Source organism: Caretta caretta, chromosome 24 (genome assembly GCF_965140235.1).
Source record: "Caretta caretta isolate rCarCar2 chromosome 24, rCarCar1.hap1, whole genome shotgun sequence".
In the NCBI taxonomy this organism is placed as follows: domain Eukaryota; kingdom Metazoa; phylum Chordata; order Testudines; family Cheloniidae; genus Caretta; species Caretta caretta.
The window spans coordinates 14,174,869-14,194,721 of NC_134229.1; the positions used below are offsets into that span (position 1 = coordinate 14,174,869).

The window sequence follows — 19,853 nt, forward strand, 5'->3', positions numbered from 1 at the left end:
TCAAGTCAGCCGTTCTCCTTCTGCCTGTGGGTGGAGAGAGCAGTGAGCAACAGTGGTGGGGAAAGAGGAACGGGGACAGGGCCTTGAGGGAAAGAGGTGGAGCAAGGGGAAGGGCCTTGTGGGAAGAGGTGGAGCAGGGGAGGTTCCGATGCTCAGTGTCCAGTTTTCACAAATGAGACAGTTGGCCGCCCTACCTGTGGGGTGAGCGCGGAGGTAGGTGCATGCCCAGCTCCTACGAGCACTGCCACCTGGCTGCATTATGCATACTGTGGAGTGAGGGAGCTGCCCCAGAGCGCACACACTGCAGCCAGGGATGGCGGATGGCAGGAACAGGTACATAGCCACCGCCGAGCCAACCCCATGGGCGGGAGGTGGCCCTGGCACTCATCCACTTTCATTGGAAGAGTCAGGCTGGGTCGGGAAATGACCTGACCTTCTCGGGCTTGGGCTCCTCAAAAATTAGGCCCAAGCGGACCTCTAGCATGGAGCAGACAAGGAGAGTGGCTGAGAGGTGATGGGCTCTGACACTGTCCAGATGACTGATGGTCCCTATGGGTCTGTAGCCAGGGTGTTCTGTTTATAGCAGCCCCCAGCCTGCTCCCGGAGAGAGAATCATGGAATGTGCACAGCTCCCTGACAGCTGCCCACCCGGCTCTGCTGGAGAGACCCAACAAGTCTTTCCATCTTTCCGGTCGAAATTCTGCAATATTATGGGTCAAAGTTCCAGGCTAAATGAAGGGGGAGAGAGAGTGAGAAGGGTGAGGAGACTTAACCACAGCTACTTACTCGCTGCCTGTACAATAACCCTTCTGGAGACGTTTCAAACAATGACTGTCCTGTACCTTTGCTGATGCAGGCCCTGACGCCATCTCTAATCTGGCAGATTTCTTCTCGGGAGCAGCCCTGGGCTTTACAGGTCACCCCTCGGGCAGGAACACACGTGCAGCTTTGCTGGCACTCGTTCATCAGGACCGTCTCATTGGGCTGATGGAACATTTGGAAAACAGAAAATAGCAGAATGTAACTGGAAATGATTATTTAAAATAATTTTTGACAGCGCTAAACCCAGAGCTGTGGATGTGTTTTTCTAACAGATGTGCTCTCGGAATGATATTGGGGCAGCTTTCTGGCCTGTGTTATACAGGAGGGCAGACTAGATGATCACAATGGACCATTCTGGCCTTAGAATCTATGTATCTATAAAAATGTCCATTGTGTCATAATATTATTTCCTCTTGCCTTTAGAGAGAAAGGCTGTCTAATGGGCTGAGGACTGGGCTTAAGGCCAGGAACAATTCTTCGGTTTTAACCTCCCATCTTCTACTCACTTACTAGGTGGCCTTGAGCAAGTCACTGTGCCTATCTGTGCCTCAGTTTCCCCACAACAGGCACAGGGTAATAAATCTTCTGGCCTTTTTTGGCACTTTGAGCATTAGATACTAGCAGAGAGGGAAGCCAGCCTGGATGAACCAATGCTCTGATCCAGAATAGCAAATCCTATATTCTTGACCAGTGTAGGAATTAAGATACGGTCAGAGCAAAAATTAGATCAGACCCAGATGTTCCAGCAGGGGGCGGTACCTTGTAATATCTCCCACGCTCAAAGCACCCACAGCTCTCTGGAGTCACACAGCCCTGGCCGTCGAAGAGGAAGCCCTCGTCACACTGGCAGCCTTCAGCACAGGTCTCCGGGCAGTCCATGATGTCTCCAGAGCAGGTGGTGGTGCAGAGGTCGGCACAGACCTCGTAGTGGCTGTTAACAGGGCAGCTCACAGCTTAAATAGAGAGAGAAATAAAGGATGGATGGAAAGATCTCACACCACGGTCTAGAGGGACAGACATGAAGGAGAAGAGAGCAGGACAGGGAGGAGAGGAACAGGGCATCTTTCTAAGGGAACATGAGATTGTTGGCTCCCACCCAGAAGACTTCCAGAAGAAGCCCAGAGGCCTGGAACAAGATGCCCAGTAAAACTGACACCCTCCCTTCCCCAGTGCATCCCAGAGCTCCTACACTGTGGGTGCATTTACCGCAGAAGGAGGCGCTCCTCCAGGGCTGGATGGTGACCTTGGCCTCTTGGCAGGCCGTCACGTAGCTGTGGATGCTCTGGCACAGGACCTGTGCATCCCCATTTCCCAGGCACACATCATACAGGCAGTTGCTCTGATACACGCTGGGGCTGACCGCGCCGTGGCAGGCCGCGAAGGGGCCGTTGGGGTCTGTGAGCAGCCCACAGTAGTTGCGCCCTTTGAAGACATCCTTCTTCTTCTCTTCGCAAACTGGACAGCTGTTTCCAGCACATCTGTCTGTACAGGATGCTCCTGGGATCTCGATTTCCCAAGCAGAGCCAAATGCTGCCACATCAGGGGCTGTCCTGCCACTGGGGAGCAGGAACTCCTCATCTTCCCGTCCATTGTAGTTCCCGCACAGGCCGCACGTCTGGCCCTCATAGCTTCCTGGGATGGTGACCCTGGCTTGGTAAACCAGGTCGTAGCTCACAGTGAGGCCGAAGTTGGTTTGCACCAGAATGTTTGTGCCATGTTGATATGCTCTAAGCTGCCCATCAGCCACGATCACTGGGAGGTTGTGGAACACCCCGTTCACCTGGAAGAGAGAGAACATTCCCTGTGAGCACAGGGAAGCAGGGACACAGACAAGATTCTGCTCTCACTGACACATGGCATAAATCAGAATGACTCCAGATTTCACTTTGGGATGACTTGTCCTCACCTTCCAAGGTCTTCACATTGCCACCCTAGTCTATATCTCTTCTCTCCTCTCTGCATCACCTCAGCTCCCTCCCAGTTCTCTCTCTTTACCATTGCTATTTTCTCCAACCATGTTTGGCTTGCATCTCCTTTTCATGCAAGCTCCTGCACATAGAACACTCTCCTACTTCTTGTCTATCTCCCCTTCTCCCCTAAAGACCCTCATTCCTTCACCCCTTGCCTTCTTCTCCTATCTCCACCAATTTACCACATGTTGTATTTGTCCCAAGTTAGACTGAAGATTTCTCAGGGGAATGAATCATGGGAGAAATTATTCAACACAGAGCCAATGGAGTTAAATGGGGAGGACGTTTATTCCATGTTTGCACAAATGTGAATTAGGTGTAGAGAGTTCCCCAAATCATTAATTCTGAGAAACATGGTGTATAAACCAAGAAGGGAGGCAAAGAAGATTGAGCTGAGCTAGGAAGATGCTCAGCTTGCCCAAATGAAGCTCTGACATAGCAGCATCCATGAGCAATACTTCCTACCATCTCCAGTTGGCCAGGAGACTTTGTCCCATCCTGATGGATGATGATCTGGCATCATTTCATGCCTTCATCACCTCTCTTCTGGACTTCAGTAATGTGATATACCATGAATCCTTCAGCACTCCAGAATCTCTATCAGATACAGAAGCGTCTCCTCACCAGCACTGGCTACATAGAACACATCAAAACTGTCCTCTGCTCCCCCTTCTGCCTTTCAAAGAGAACACTGAATCCAGTTCAAGTTCTCAGACCTTATCTTCAAGGCGTTCAATGGCCTGGGCCCTGGGTATCTAAAAGATCAATTAAACCTCCAGGATGAAGATCATAGCTGACCACTTCATTCTTCTGGGAAAATAAGGGTAAAGTTTACCTGTGCAGGAGATGGAGCTTTACTGGTGACCAGTTCAAGACTCGGGAATTAACTTCCTCAGGAACAAAGGACCCTGACAAAACTCACCACTTCCGCCCCAAGTGCAAGATGCATTTCTCTGACCTGCTGTCTCAAACACACACACACACACACACACACATATAGAAGGCAATATGCGTGCACATTTATATCTTTTAAAAGTAAATCCAATACAAAACTATCCCCTGCATGCACATCTCCTCCTGGAGATAGGATGAAAGAGTTGGTTAAGTTACTTAGTGTGTTGCTGGAAAGTACTGAAATACTACATGGATGTGCATGTTATAAGAATTAGTAAGTGGGTGGCTTGTCCTTTAAGGCCAGCGGGCCAGCCAACCCTGATTACTAAGGAGGCACACCTGAGGAGCACGAATCACGTGATTCCCCTACAAGAGCAGCAGGAGGAAGATGGGAGGCTGGCCCTGCAGAGAGAGTTCTCAGGGAGAACAGAAAAGAATCAAGAGGCTGATGGGAGCAAATAGACTCCAGCAGGGAAACTTGAAATTTGGGGAGCACGAATATAGACAGGAAAGTGACCTGGTATGGAGAAAAATGGATGGATTTGAAAACTTTATTTGGCATGTTTGCTAATTTAATAATCCAGACCTTAAGGAGGGTGGTTGTTATTCAGCTTGTCTTCTGAGCTATTGAGGAGCCCAAGAGGGAAAGCTGAGGCAGACTACCTGCAGTGCAACCTTTGCCACGAGGGGGCCTTAGAGAGATGGCCAAACTGCAAACAAACCTGTGTAGAATAGAATAAAATTTGTGTCCGTGAGAATGTGGAGGACTTACCATGATGAGCCCTTGTTTGTTCTGCAGCAGGGTGAGTGTGATCCCATACACCTGAATGGATAACAGCTTGGCCACAGACATGTTCCTTGTTCCCCAATCTTCTTTCTCTACGCTGATAGAGAATGGTGTAAGATGACTGGCATCGGTGCAGGTCTCGGCCAGGATGTAGGTGCAGGTGCCTTGGAAGTCAAAGGGGACCCCATCGAAAGAGAGGTAGTGGGGATGGCCAGAGGCAGAACAGGTCGCAAATCCAAATGGGTGGCATTTCTGGACACCGTCCACCACCCTGCATTGCTCACCAGTGCCACAGGAGAATGCCTTACACACAACCTCCCCACCAGCCTGACACACGCACTGCTCCTCGCATGAACCGCTCGGGTGGAAGGTCTCCCCGGCCTGGTGGTAAAGTCCCCAATGGAGGCATCCGCACTGGGAAAAGGGGACGCAGCTGTCGCCACTGAGAACGAAGCTCTCGTCACACACGCAGCCTTCCTTACACTGGGTCGTGCATTGCACCGGGGCATAGAGGTTGCTGCATGTCAGATCGCAGCTGCTGCTGCAGAATTCGTAGTGACTGTTCGGGGGACAGGACGGAGCTGTAATTAGAAGAAAGAGTTAGCTCACATCGCGCATTAGCAATGTTTAAAAAGGAACTGTTACTAAAAGATGCAATTTCATTCCAGCTCCTAATTTTCTATTTCCTTGGTTTGGTTAATTAACAAAAGGCAGCATGTGTAATGGGGTCCCAGGTCTGATGAACTGGTTGCCTCACAGAGGCCAGGAGACGGGATACAGACAATCTCTCTCCTACGATGGGGCTTCTAATTCGGTTTATTGTTTCATGGTCTCACAACTAGCTTTTTGATTTGAATCAGGGTCAGTAGCGGTTAAAATTCATTCCCAACTGATGGCTTGTGTGGGATGAGTTGGTGGGTTCCCAGCCCAGTTCCTAATGGACAAACATCCCAGTTAGTAGCCACCCTGAGTCCCAGCTCTGATTAGGCCCCAGTCTCAGAAGGGAAGGCAAGGATTGGACTGGCCATGGAGAGCACACTACATTCCTAGCAGTGTTTCCCTAGTGCTGTGGGTTCAGCACTCGTAGTGGCCTTGGCAGCTGCACCCTGGGCTAGGGTGCAGCTGCCTGCTGAGAGAGACCATTGTCTGTAAAAATGTTCTGCAGTGTTTAGATCCACATCTACCAGCCAACAAGAATTAACGATCCCCCAAGGGGCAGGCAGCGCTGAACATGGGGGACTCACAGCAGAATTTCGTCGTCCTCCAGGGACGCACCATAGCTCCAGCTTCCTGACATGCCTCGGAATAGCCAGCAACTGCCTGGCAGACGTTACTCTCCCGCCCACTGAGGACGCAATAGCCGTACACGCAGTCTACGAAGTATCCATGGGGGTCCACTTTGCTGTGACATCCTCTGAAAGGGCCACTCTTGTCTAGGATGATCCCACACTGCCCTCTGCTACCTCGTTGTTGTTTTTCAATAGCCTCTACACTTGCACATGGGGGTACCATTACTGCAGAGCATCCTGGGAGGTCTCCCACCTTCCAGCTCTGGCCAAAGCTGATGGGGCTTGGTGCCAGCGTGCCATCCCTCATAAGCATGTCGTCCTCCCTGTCCCTGTTGAAGTTGCCACACAGACCACACACAGCTCCCACGTAGGTGACTGGCAGAGTGATCGTGGTACGTCCTGACCATCCGGCATAGGTAACGGTGAGACCAAAGTCTGTCTGGATCACTGTGGCCCAGCCCTTTCTATACATAGTGATTTTCTTATCATCGAGGTTGAAGGGAAGAGTAATCAGGAAACTGTTCACCTATAAAAGCAAGACATATGGGATATGAAACATTGCTTGCTCGTGGTGGAACCTCTGGCTCCAGCATAGAGCTGTGGCCCATCTACTGCTGCTGAAATCTTCATCCAGGTTGACCTGCTCCCTCCTCTACAGCCTGCCTGAATCCCTGCTCTCCAGACTAGGAAGGATCCTCCAACCAGACTTTCCTTTTCTCTGACATTGGCTATTGCTGTTCCCTCCTCTGTGAGCCCCACCTCTCCAAGTTCCCACATATGCTGGGTGCTATTGACACCTTCTCACACAGATGAAGTGTATCCACATCACCCCAACCCTCTAGCTTCTCCACTGGCTGCCCATTCACATCAGAATCCAGTGAATATTTGATCTGTTTTCTAAAATCCTTCCATGCACTTTCTGCAACCGACTTCTGATCACAAACATGACTTTCCAGAAATGTTTTAGTGACTAGATGTGATTTCTGAAACTCACCATGATTCTCCCAGGGAATTGATTGCTGACCCTGATGTCGGTCTCATAGACCTTGATCTGCACAGGAGCAGTATTGCTTTCCTGGAAGTAGACTTCAAAGTCCACCAGTCCCTCTGCCTTCTTGCATAGGATAGTTAGCTGGTAGCGGCAGGTGCCTTGGAAGTCGTATCTCTGTCCATCAAAGGTGGTGTAGTGCAGATTCCTTGTCACAGAGCAGGTGGCATAGCTGGAGGGGTAACAGCCTCGTACGCCGTTCACTAGCCCGCACCTCTCCGAGTGTTTGCACGTAGCAGCCGCGCATTCAACCTGTCTAGTGGCTGCATTGCACATGCACCGTGTCCCACATACCTCATCGACCCAGAAACTCTCATTGGGGGCATAGGGACGCCCCTCAAACTGGCACCCACAGCCGCCCTTGGGGATGCATTTGCCCTGGCTCAGCACAAAACCATCCTTGCACTGGCAACTTTCCACACAGGGGTCTTGGCAGCTGCTGGGGGCTGACTGGTCCACACATGTGGCTGGGCAGGCTGTTCCACAGAGCTGGTATTGGCTGTTCTCCAGGGGGCACGCCATGGCTGGGGAGTGAAGGACCCACAGATTTAACAGCAAACCCTCTCCGCGCAAAAGCAATATTTAAAATAGACTGAAAGGGATGTATCTTGTGGGGCTACGAGAGCCCTCAAATCCCAGTGACCTCAACATTGGCTGAGGGTGCTCAGTATGTTGTAGAAGGTGCTTCGCCCCTTACAGGATCAGGCCCATAGTAGGAAGAGTCACTTAAAAAAGGCATCATTTCACCTCAACCATCCATGTGTTATCAGTCGATGTTAGATACTCAAAGTGACAGGCTGTGATGAAGGGGGGATTGTGTGTACTATTTTTATAACCTCTATGTGTGCCTCAGTTTTCCCATATGCCTTCTGTGTTCCCCAGTGTGTCCAAAATGACTGTTTGCTCCCAGGGCACGCTAAGGCCATGTCTACACGAGCACTTATGTCAGCAAAACTTTTGTCACTCAGGGGTGTGAAAAACAACACCCCCGCCGAGCAACACAAGTTTTGCTGGCATAAGCACTTGTGTGCAGAGCGCTATGTTGGCGGGTGATGCTCTCCTGCCAGCAAAGCTCCCGCCACTCGTTGAGCTGGTTTTATTACGTTGCTGGGAGAGCTCTCCCGTCAGCACAACGCAGCTGCACGAGCGATCTCACAGCGGCACAGGGGTATCGGTGCAGCTGTGCTGCTCTAAGCTTGCTAGTGTAGACGTGTAAGAAACATCGGTACGAATGTCGCCGAGCTGTCTCAGCTGGATGGGTCATTAAAAAGGACTGGCTGAGAGGGACCCCATATCAGTGGAGAATCCAGAAGATAATGGCAAATGCAGTCACAAGGACATTGACACCTAGCAATAAACGACTCCGAGGTGGATGGATTTCCCTGCCTCTCAGCAGGGAGGTGGAGCAAAAATCCCCCAGCTCGAGAAGAAAGGACTGGGAAATGTGATGTGGGGAAATAAGGGTTGGCTGCTGGCAGGAGTTGGGGCTCTCACCTGGAGTCTGACCAAAGAGCTCAGATGGAGACCTGGTCTACACTACCGAGTTAGATGAATGTAGGGCAGCTTATGTCAACCTAATTCTGTTGGAGTCTTCACTAAAATGGAGCTCCCACCTCTGTAACTCGCCTACTACACTGACTTAATAACTCCACCTCCACAAAAGGCATAGAGCATAGTGCTTAGGTCGATTTAGTTAGGTTGATGTAGATGTAGACAGTGCAGTGATTACGTCGACTTTCAGAAGCCATCCCACAATGCCCCACACGGACAGTTAAATTGCTGCAAGCGCTCCTGATGAGGACGTGCACTGCCGACACAAGGAGCAGAGTGCGGACACGTAAAACCGATTCAGGTACTGCTGTGGCTGTACATCACATAACTTAGGGCAAATCTACACACAAAACTACACAGGCACCTTAGCAATACCATGGACAGACAAGTACTGTAGGTACAATAGAATCCAGGAGCTCTGATTTCCCAATCACTGCTCAATCCCAAATCACTTGATCACACTCCCTCCCAAATAGGGTTTCCGGGTGCCTGGTTTTCGACCAGAACACCCAGTCGAAAAGGGACCCTGGTGTCTCCAGTCAAAACCACTGACCGACCCGTTAAAACTCCGATTGCTGGCACAGTGGGGCTGGCAGGCTCTCTACCCGGCTCCATGCGGATCCTGGGAAGCAGCTGTCCCTCTGGCTCAGGGGCGGCCACGGGGGCTCCATGTAATGCCCCCACCCTGAGTGCCGGCTCCATAGCTCCCACTGGCCAGGAATGGCAAATGGGAGCTGTGGGGGCAGCACCTGGGGACAGGAGCAGCGCGCAGAGCTGGCCGCCTCCGAGCACGAGGGACATATCGCTGCTTTCCAGGAGCCATATGGAGCCAGGTAGAGAGCCTGCCAGCCCCACTGTGCCACCAATCAGAATTTTAACGGTGCTGACCAGAGCTGCCAGGGTCCCTTTTCGATTCAAGTAGCTGCCTGAGGTAAGCACCACCCAGAGCCTGCACCCTGCATCCCCTCCCGTGCCACAACCCCATGCCCCAGCCCTGAGCCCCCTCCCTCACCCTGAAAACTTAATTTCTGGCCCCACCTGGAGCCCTTACCCCCTCCCCATCCTGCACTCCAAACCCCTGCCCCAGGCTGGTGAAAATGAGTGAGTGAGCAAGGGTTAGGGAGAGCGAATGACATTGGTGGGGGGCATGGAGTGAGCCGAGGGTGGGGCCTCGGAGAAGGGGTAGGGCAGGAGGTGGGTCAAGGGTGTTCAGTTTTCTGTGATTAGAAAGTTGGCAACCTTACTCTCAACACCAGGGCTAGAACTCAAGAGTGCTGAGCCCCAGGATCCCCGGTCTAACCAGCAGACCATAGACCTTGGCATACAAATCTGTACTCACGGCATCTGGCCAGCTGTCTCCATTCCCCAATCCTGACCCCCTCCAGCTGGCAGGCATCCGCGTAGGCCTTCAGGGCCTCACACAGGGCCCTCCTGTAGCCGTCGCTGTGGCACAGATCGTACACGCAGTTGTCCAAGTAGACTGTAGGATCCACCTTGGTGTGGCACTGGCTGAAGGGCCCATCTGAGACCTTGGCTATCAGGCCGCACGAGGCCTCTTCCTTGTATTTTCTGACTATGCTGGCGGCACAGGGTCTGCAACCTCCAATGCAATCGTGCCAGCAAAACTGATCCTCATCTTCCACTGCCCAGCTTTTCCCCAGGGCGGCGACACTGGGAGCCAGGTCCCCGTCTGGGGTCTGGAAGTCATCGGAGGGGTCCCCATTATAGTTGCCACACAGGCCGCACAGGCTGTCGGAGAAGTCATTAGGGACGGTGACCCTCAGGTGGTTGTTCCAGTCATAGGACACTTTGAGGTTGAAGTCAGTGCGGAGGACGAGGGAGGTGCTGCTCTGATAGAGCCGAAGGGTCCCATTGTTCAGGGAGATGGGTAAGTGGGCCCTGGTGTTATTCACCTTCCCAGTGAGAAAGAAAGGGCAAAGGTCAGAATCGAGTGCACAGGGTCTTTCATTTACAAAGTGACCTCTTCTCAGACACAGTTTTTCACTAGTATTCGCCTATTCTTCAAAATCCAAACATTTTCAGGAGATAGTTCCTTTTCAATGACTTTTTAATGGAAACCAAACAGATTTCAAAGACTGACCTGGAGCCAGGACTCCATTCCCCTTCCCAGAAAATTTAGTAATTTTTGGTTTTCATTCCATATTGGAATGAAGCTAATTTCCAAATGACTGAAATCCTCTCCCAAATGGCATTAACTTTTTCCAGCCACCTCTATCTAGTATGATGCTATAATTTGGTTCAGATTTGGGTCCAGATTCATTGAAAATTATGAGTTGGTTCCATTACTATTGATTGGAATTTTTCCAAAGAATTCCTATATTGGACCTGTGATTTCAATATAGCCCATTGTAGATGAAAGGGCTGGCAATAAGAATTGCTAGCAGCTGCTGTAAATGACAGGGACTGCATTGGTTAGAGCTGTTAAGGAGTGGCTCCACTGAAAGAGGGGGCTGCGTTGGTGACAGCTGTTAGCAGCATCACCTGGGGGACGAGAGGTCTCTAGGAGCTGACTACAATGTTCCGGGGCTCCTGAGGTACCTCAGGTTGGAGATGGCTCTGTAGTTCAAAGGCCCTGAGCTGCCGAGATGTGCCTCAGAGTTTCCCCATAGCTTAGAGCTCAGGCATGTCCTCCTGGATCCAATAGTGGGGATTCTCCTCAGGTGGGCTCTAGAGGAATCCCTGTTACATTAGAAACTGCTGGGGAATTTGCGGAAGGATGGACTCAGTGGAGCTGGGATTTGCCCTGCTCCTGCATGACATGCTGTGGGATATGTAATGACCAAATGTTCACATCTACACTTTATCTGGTGTGTAGATCCTATGTGCTTGTGACAGAGCTGACAGCTCGTTATACTGAGCCACCCAACCTGCTCCCCTCAGCACAGCATCCTCTAGCGCCAGATTGGGATCAGTGCGAAGTGCGACTCTTGATGGGACAGCACCCCCGACTGACCCCCCCACACACCACTCCCTGCCACACAGCATCTGCTAGTGCCATGATGGGCATTGGGGTCAGCACTAACTGCAAGGGGAGAGTGCTCTGTACTTGGTACCCAGACCGCTCCCTACCACAGAACTCTCACCAGTGTCCTGCTGGGCATTGGGCTTAATATTAACTCGGGAGAAAGGTCCTGCTACTGAGACACCTACACATCTAAATAGTACAGTGCCCCCTATCAAAGTGCTGGTATGTGGGTGACAGCACAGATACAGTGGCAGAGCTCCTACTAAATCAATAATAATACCCACTGCAACACCTTGGGGTATTTTTTTCAAGGTAGCCTATCTATGTACTGACCACACCAGATTTTGTCTAGCTTGCAATTCTACGTGGAGGTCGGGAGAGCAGTTTCCTGTCCTCTATTTAGTAAAGCCTACAGGGTGAGCATAGGAGCAAGGTGACGTGTGTGCCAAGCACTCACCCACACAAAGCCGACCTCAGCCCTGGCTGCTGTGACAGTGACTCCATCCACCTGGACAGCCACCGACCCAATGTAGAAAACCTGTGTGTTCCCACTGTTCTCGCTCTTGGCCAAGACGTGGAAGGAGGACAGGACGGAGTCATCCCTGCAGGTCTTAGCCACCATGTAGTTGCAGGTGCCATGGAAATCATACGCCCGTCCATCGAAGGTGTGGTAATGAAAGTGTCCTCCGGCCCAGCATGTGCCCCGAGAGACTGGCACACACTCTGGCTGCCCATTTATCATCTTGCAAATAGTTCCTTCTCTGCAGCGGATCACACTGCAGGATGGCTTTGGAATATCTAGTGGGGAAAGACAATTGAAACACAAGAAACACCAGACTAACCAGTTATATATGAAAGCAGAGAGGGGGCTTTAGATGAAATTTAGTGTTCCTGGAATCCTACTTCTTAATATAGCTTGTTTGTGAAATGAACCGAATGATCGATTGGTCTATCTATCTTTCTATCTATTTACTCCCATGCACCCTTCACAAATCTCTCAGAAGTCCCCTGCTGGGGATATCCCTGTGTGGGTGTGACCTTTCCTGGTGTAGAGCCAGCAAAGTGGTCTCCTGTGTCTCCCTCCCTGCAATGCCCAGCAGAGGTGGTGCAATTCAGAGGGGCTTGTTGTAGGCAGCACTGAGCAAGCAAAGGAGAGTGCTTGGGATGTGATGGGCTCTGACAGTGCCCAGCTGACTGATGGTCCTTTGGTGCTATAGGCAATAGGCTCCATTTTGAGCAGCCCCCAGGTTTTAATCAGCTCCCTGACAGTTGCCCACCCTACTGCTGCTGTGTATGCCAGAAGCAGGACACAGCAGACACTCTGACCCCACAAGGCTTTTCATCTTTCAAGTCGAAATTGTGTAATATTATGGCTCAAGGTTCATTGTTAAATAAAGGGGAAGAGAAAGTGAAAAGGGTGAGAAGACATAATCATAACTACTTTACTCACTGCTTGTGCAATCACCCCTCAGGCATGTTGTAATCAGTGACTGTCCTTTACCTTGGCTGATGCAGTCCATGACGCCGCCTCTGATCTGGCAGGTTTTTCCTATGGAGCAGCTATGGGCTTCGCAGGTCACCCCTCGGGTGGGAATGCAGGTGCAGCTTTGCTGGCAGTCGTTCATCAGGACCACCTCACTGGGCTAAGGGGATGTTTGGAAAAAGGGAAATATTGCAATGGAACTGAAAACAACTATTTATAATATTTCTGGCAGTGCTAAACCTAGAGCTGTGTGGTGAGGTGTGTGAATGTGCATATTGTGTCATAACATTATTTCTCTGTCTAAAGGCTGTCTGATAGCTTTCTTTGACAGGATAACAAGCCTTGTGGATAGCCGGGAAGCAGCAGATGTGGTATATCTTGACTTTAGTAAGGCTTTTGATACTGTCTAGCATGACCTTCTCATAGACAAACTAGGGAAACACAACCTAGATGGAGCTACGATAAGGAGGGTGCATTACTGGTCGGAAAACCATTCCCAGAGTGTAATTATCAATGGTTCACAGTCATGCTGGAAGGGCATAACGAGTGGGGTCCCACAGGGATCAGTTCTGGGTCCAGTTCTGTTCAATATCTTCATCAGTGATTTAGATAATGGCATAGAGAGTACACTTATAAAGTTTACGGACAATACCAGGCTGGGAGGGGTTGAAAATGCTTTGGAGGATAGGATTATAATTCAAAATGATCTGGACAAACTGGAGAAATGGTATGAGGTAAATAGGATGAAATTCAATAAGGACAACTGCAAACTACTCCACTTAGGAAGGAACAATCAAATGCACACATACAAAATGGGAAATGACTGCCTAAGAAGGAGTACTATGGAAAGGGATCTGGGGGTCATAGTGGACCAAAAGCTAAATATGAGTCAACAGTGTAACACTGTAGCAAAATGAGCTAACACCATTCTGGGATGCATTAGCAGGAGTGTTGTAAGTAAGACACAAGAAGTAATTCTTCTACTCTACTTCATGCTCATTAGGCCTCAACTGGAGTATTGTGTCCAGTTCTGGGCATCACATTTCAGGAAGGATGTGGACAAATTGGAAAAAGCCTAGAGAAGAGCAACAAAAATTATTAAATGTCTACAAAACATGACCTACGAGGGAAGATTGAAAAAACTGGGTTTGTTTAGTCTGGAAAAGAGACAACTGAGAGGAGACAAGATAACAGTTTTCAAGTACATAAAAGGTTGTTACAAGGAGGAGGGAGAAAAATTGTTCTTCTTAACCTCTGAGGATAGGACAAGAAGCAATGGGTGTAAATTGCAGCCAGGGAGGTTTAGGTTGGATATTAAGAAAAACTTCCTAACTGTCAGGGTGGTTAAGCGTTGGAATAAATTGCCTAGGGAGATTGTGGAATCTCCATTACTGGAGATTTTTAAGAACAGGTTAGACAAACCCCTGTCAGGGATGGCCTAGATAATACTTAGTCCTTCCATAAGTGCAAGGGACGGGACTAGATGACCTCTCGAGGTCCCTTCTAGCCCTATGATTCTATTATTCTAATGAGTTAAGTGCTGGTCTGAGGGCCACAAACAAAGTCTAGGTTCTATCCTGCCATTTGCTCCTGGCTCACTATGTGGCCATGAGCAAGTGATTGCCCCTCGCTGTACCTCAGTTGCTCCATAACAAGCAAAATGTGTTTAATCTTCTTGCCTTTTTTGGAACTTTGGGCACTGAGTACTAGCAGAGCTGGGATGCGAGGTTGGATGGGCCAGTGCTCTGATCCATTATAGAAAACCTTATCCCTGACTAGTGTAGGATTTAAGATGTGTATAAAGCAAAAATTAAATCAGACCCAGACCACTTGAGGCTGTACCTTGTAGTATCTCCCCTGTTCGAAGCATCCACAGCGCTCCTGAGTCACACAGCCCTGGCCGTCAAAGAAGAAGCCATCGTCACATTGGCAGCCTTCGGCACAGGGTTCCGGGCAGTCTATGATGTTTCCAGCGCAGGTGACAGTGCAGAGGTCAGCACAGACCTCATAGTGGCTGTTGGCAGGGCAGCTCACAGCTTAAATGGAGAGAGGAATAATTATTGGCTGGACAGATCTCATACCACGGGCTGGACAGATCTCATATCACGGGCTGGACAGATCTCATACCACGGGCTAGAGGGAGGAGACATAAAGGAGAGGAGAACAGCACAGGAAGGAGAGGACAAGGACACCTGAGGTTGTTGATTCACACTGAAAGAATCATAGAATCATAGAATATCAGGGTTGGAAGGGACCCCAGAAGGTCATCTAGTCCAACCCCCTGCTCAAAGCAGGACCAATTCCCAGTTAAATCATCCCAGCCAGGGCTTTGTCAAGCCTGACCTTAAAAACCTCTAAGGAAGGAGATTCTACCACCTCCCTAGGTAACGCATTCCAGTGTTTCACCACCCTCTTAGTGAAAAAGTTTTTCCTAATATCCAATCTAAACCTCCCCCACTGCAACTTGAGTTGAGTCTATGAAGAATCCCAGAAGTCTGGAATTTGGTTCCCATAAATGCTCTCTCCCTCTCCCCTTTTGTCCTGCACCCAGCACACCTTGGCTACCTGAGCTCCATCAGTATCATGGACTTACGGCAGAAGGAGGGGCTCCTCCAGGGCAGGATGGTGACCTTAGCCTCTTGGCAGGCTGTCACGTAGCTGTGGATGCTCTGGCACAGGACCTGGGAGTCCCCGTTTCCCAGGCACACATCATACAGGCAGTTGCTCAGATACACACTGGGGCTGACCGTGCCGTGGCAGGCAGTGAAGGGGCTGTCAGGGGCTGTGAGCAACCCGCAGTAGTGGCGCTGTTTGAAGACGTCCTTCTTCCTCTCCTCACAAACTGGACAGCTGTTCCCAGCACATCTGTCTGCACATGATGCTCCTGGGACCTGGACTTCCCAAGCAGAGCCAAATGCTGCAACATCAGAGGCTGTCCTGCCATTGGGGAGCAGGAACTTGCTGTCCTGCCTTCCACTGTAGTTCCCGCACAGGCCACACGTGTGGCCCTGGTATCGCTGTGGAACGGTGACTCTGGCCTGGTAAACCAGGTCGTAACTCACAATGAGGCCAAAGTCAGTTTGCACCAGGATGTTAGTACCATGCTGATATGCTTGGAGCCGCCTGTTGGCCATGATCACCGGGAGGTTGTGGAACACCCCATCCACCTGTCCAAGACAGAGCATTCCCCTGTGAGAAGGGGGAGTGGACGCTGGGCAGGGGCGGGGACAACCCGTTTTCAGATTCTGCTCTCGCTCACACCATGGAGTAAACCCAGAATGACCCATGACTCCAGATTTCACTTTGGAATGACTTATCCTCATCTTCCAAGCTCTTGACATTACCCTGGCCTACATCTCTTCTCTCACCTCCCTATCCACCCACCTGCCTCCCTCCTGATCCTCTCTCTTTTCCATCCCTATCTCCTCCACCCATGTTTGGTCCACACCTCCTTATCATGACAACTCCTGCACTCAAAATAGTTTCTCGCTTCTTTTCCATCTCCCCCTCTCTCCTAAACTTCACTTTTCTCATGAATCCTTCTCCATTCACCATTTTCCTCCCTCTCCTGTCTGAACCAATTTCCTATATGTCAAATTCTATTTGTTCCAAGGTAAACCACAGGCCTCTCAGGGGAATTGATCTTGAGACAGATTCTTCAACAGAGAGGCCAATGGAGTTCCCATAGGGAGGAATTTCATCCCATGTTTGCAAAATATAAGGTATGTAGAGGGGGTTCCCAAATAATTAATATTAATAAATATGCGGTATGAATCAAGAAGAGAGGCAGAGAAGATACATCTGAGCTGCAGGACACTCAGCTTGCCCAACAAAAGCTCTCACATAGCAACATCCATGAGTAATGCTTTCTACCATCTCCAGTTTACTTCTGGGGGAATTTTGTGCCACTCGCAAGGCAGAATTTGTGCAGAAATTAATGTTGTGCGCACAGAATTTCCTTCCTCCCCCAGAAATGGGCTGCAGAGCTGCTGCCCGCCACTGGGGACCACTGGACCCAGCAGAGCCCAGCTCACAAATAGAAGACCAGGAGGAGGGGGAGGGAGCTGCAGGCTTCCCCGTTCTCAGCAGGCCCTGAAGGAAGGAGGTGTGCAGGAAACACCATACAAGTCCGGAACCCAGCATCAGGCTGGTTCTCCCTCTGGATCCCTGGGCTCTGAGGGGTAGGAGGAGCGGGTGTCTGGGTTGGGGGAGCCCCGCAGTGGGGCTCTGGGGGGAGGGGTGTGGGTGTCTGGGCTGGGGGGGGGCCTGTGGCTGGGTTCTGGGGGAAGGGAGGGGGCAGGAAAACAGGATACTGGATTGTCGTAGGGGTTTCTTTAACTCTCTACGCCTGGTGGAATTTGTGTGTGTGTGTATTGTTACAGACATACTTGCTGACAGGTATTTTGAAATAAATTCCCAAAATAATAGAAACTGGCATGAGTATATATGTTATTTTGACCAATAAAATATGCAGAATTTTGCAGGATTATAAAATATTGTGTTCAGAATTTTTAGGGTTTTGGCACATGTAGTGAGGTGGGATGGCCTCCCGAGGACCCAGTGTGGGAGAACCCCGCACTGAGCCCTGGTGGGGGGAACCAGGGCCTAGTTGCCCCTCCTCCAGGAAGTGTATGCAAGGAGCAGGAAGCATAAAAGGTGGCCCAGAAAGCTCAGTGGGGAGGCAACCACCGGAGAGACCAGATGCTTCCTGTGGCCTCCTGAGCTGGGAAGCAGCAGAGGGTGCCGAAGGAGCAGAGGACTGGCCTGGGCCACCGGGGCCGCTAGCTGATTCAGACTTGGAGGAAGCAGACAACTGCCCTGACCCCCCAGACCACTGTCAGCCCTGACCCCGGAAGGAGAGGACGACTGGCCCAGACCACCGATGGACCAGATCCCCGAGGACTTGCTCGCGGTCCCGGAAGCTGCCGTCGACCTCAACCCCTCCTCACAGCAACAGGTACACCAAGAAGGGGAGTGTGGAAGTGGCCCAGCAGTAGTAGACCCCTGTCTGGCCGCAATGCTGACAGAGGGTGAGCCAGCATGTTGCGGCGTGGATCCTTGCTGACCCAGTGACAAGGTGCTTTGTCATTGTCAGGGCCCTGGACCGGGACGCAGTGGAGCGGGTGGGCCTGTGTCCCCCCTGCCACCTCAACCTGGGGGGTGGCAGTCTCCCCTTCCTCAGAACAAAAGTCTGAGCTTCAGACTTTTTGCTGCCCCGCCTTGATCCAGGGCCTGGGCTACCTGACTGTTTGTTTCTTGCCCAGCCTGACCACAGGCCTGGGCCCCAGCTGCAAGCGGAGACCGCTTCATTCCCCACAGCGGCCAACATATCAGTAAAGTAGTGAGGTGGGGTGGCCACCCGAGGACCCAGAGTGGGAGGACCCCCCGCAGAGAGCCACTACACTGCAGAATTCGCCTGCAGTACCAGTTGGCTGTGAGATTCCATCCCATCCTGGCAGAGGATGACCTGGCTTCAGTTATTTACGCCTTTGTCACCTCTTGGCTGGACTGCAACAAGTGATATAGCTGTGGAAAGAGCCTTCAGCTCTTACTCCAGCTCGTGAAGAATGCTGGAGTTTATCTCCTCAGAAGCACTGTCCACTGTGAACACATCACACGTCTCCTCCATTCCCTACATTGGCCCCCCACAGAACATCAAATCCCATTCAAGGTCTCAGTCCTTATCTTCAACTGCCTTCCAACAAGGGGAGATACTACGTAATTAATTGGATCAATTTCCATGATGAAGATCCTTGTTCCAAAGCTCCTCAAGGCTTGAGCATAACCTTTGCCACCATCACCAATAGCCTGCCTGTGATGGGGTGCTCTCACCACACCAGCCCCAAAAGGGCGAAGGCAGCTGAGTAAGGAACCAATTAGTGTGATAGACCACACGTGAGAGGATTAAGCTGGAGGAGCAACCTCTGATTGGAGGATGAAATTCAGCTGAGTGGGTGTGAGCTGGGCTAGCATAAAGCCAGGAAGCTGGCAACAGAAAGGGTGGCAGTGAGAAAGTTTGTGTATTAGAGAGGGAAGGAGGGAACCCAGGGAAGGAGTTGGACCCTGGGAGCCTGGCCCTGAGGGAAGTGCATACCCAGAAGAGAGAAGGATGGAGAAGAAAGATTGTGAGAGGCAGAGGAGGAAGCAGCCCAGGGAGACAGCAGCAAGGCTGGGGACTGATTAGACTATGGCTGCATGTTGTAGAGTCCCTGATCCAGAACCCAGAGTAGTGGGAAGGCCCAGGTTCTCCTACCAGCCACTGACAGAGTGGCATTGCCTGGACAGCGGGTCCAGGGAGACCCTGTACCCCGGAAGGAGAAACCACATAGTGACCTGGCCAGAGGATGAGTCACAAAGAGGAAGCTGCAGCTCCTGGAGCAAGAGAGGGGCCCCAGAGTGAGAGAGAGGGAGAGACCACGAGGGGAGACATTAGACATGAAAGAGAGCTAATTCCCAGAACAGTCAGAAGGAGGCGCCACCTGCAGTGAGTAGAGCACCCCGTGACACTGCCACAATGGCCACTTCTCCAGCGATCATGACATCCGTGACAAGGTTAATGCCATCAATAGAAACTCTCAGCGGCCAAATATGGGTCAACAGTGTAACACTGTTGCAAAAAACGCGAACATCATTCTGGGATGTATTAGCAGGAGTTTTGTAAGCAAGACATAAGAAGTAATTCTTACACTCTATTCCATGCTGATAAGGCCTCAAGTGGCATATTGTGTCCAGTTCTGGGGGGCCACATTTTGAGAAAAATGTGAATAACTGGAAAAAGCCCAGAGGAGAGCAACAACAATGAATAAAGGTCTAGAAAACATGACCTATGAGGAAAGATTGAAAAAACTGGGTTTGTTTAGTCTGGAGAAGAGAAGACTGAGAGGGGACATGATAACAGTTTTCAAGTACATAAAAGGTTGTTACAAGGAGGAGGGTGAAAATTGTTCTCTTTAATCTCTGAGGATAGGACAAGAAGCAATGGGCTTAAATTGCAGTAAGGGAGGTTTAGGTTGGACATTAAGA

General features: G+C 50.7%; 1 protein-coding gene across 1 annotated transcript in view; it reads right to left on the minus strand.

Moving 5' to 3' along the window:
- The window catches only part of LOC125626113 (IgGFc-binding protein-like), a 54,129-nt gene that overhangs the window by 21,674 nt on the left and 12,602 nt on the right, over positions 1–19,853 (minus strand). Inside the window, exons 7-17 of the mRNA XM_075123028.1 lie at positions 15,424–15,997; positions 14,673–14,866; positions 12,849–12,990; positions 11,805–12,145; positions 9,701–10,274; positions 6,757–7,334; positions 5,718–6,288; positions 4,459–5,054; positions 2,029–2,602; positions 1,582–1,775; positions 843–984 (exon numbers count right to left, since the gene is read on the minus strand). Of these exons, the coding sequence (XP_074979129.1) occupies positions 843–984; positions 1,582–1,775; positions 2,029–2,602; positions 4,459–5,054; positions 5,718–6,288; positions 6,757–7,334; positions 9,701–10,274; positions 11,805–12,145; positions 12,849–12,990; positions 14,673–14,866; positions 15,424–15,997 (4,480 nt within the window). The remainder of the gene's footprint in view (positions 1–842; positions 985–1,581; positions 1,776–2,028; positions 2,603–4,458; positions 5,055–5,717; positions 6,289–6,756; positions 7,335–9,700; positions 10,275–11,804; positions 12,146–12,848; positions 12,991–14,672; positions 14,867–15,423; positions 15,998–19,853) is intronic.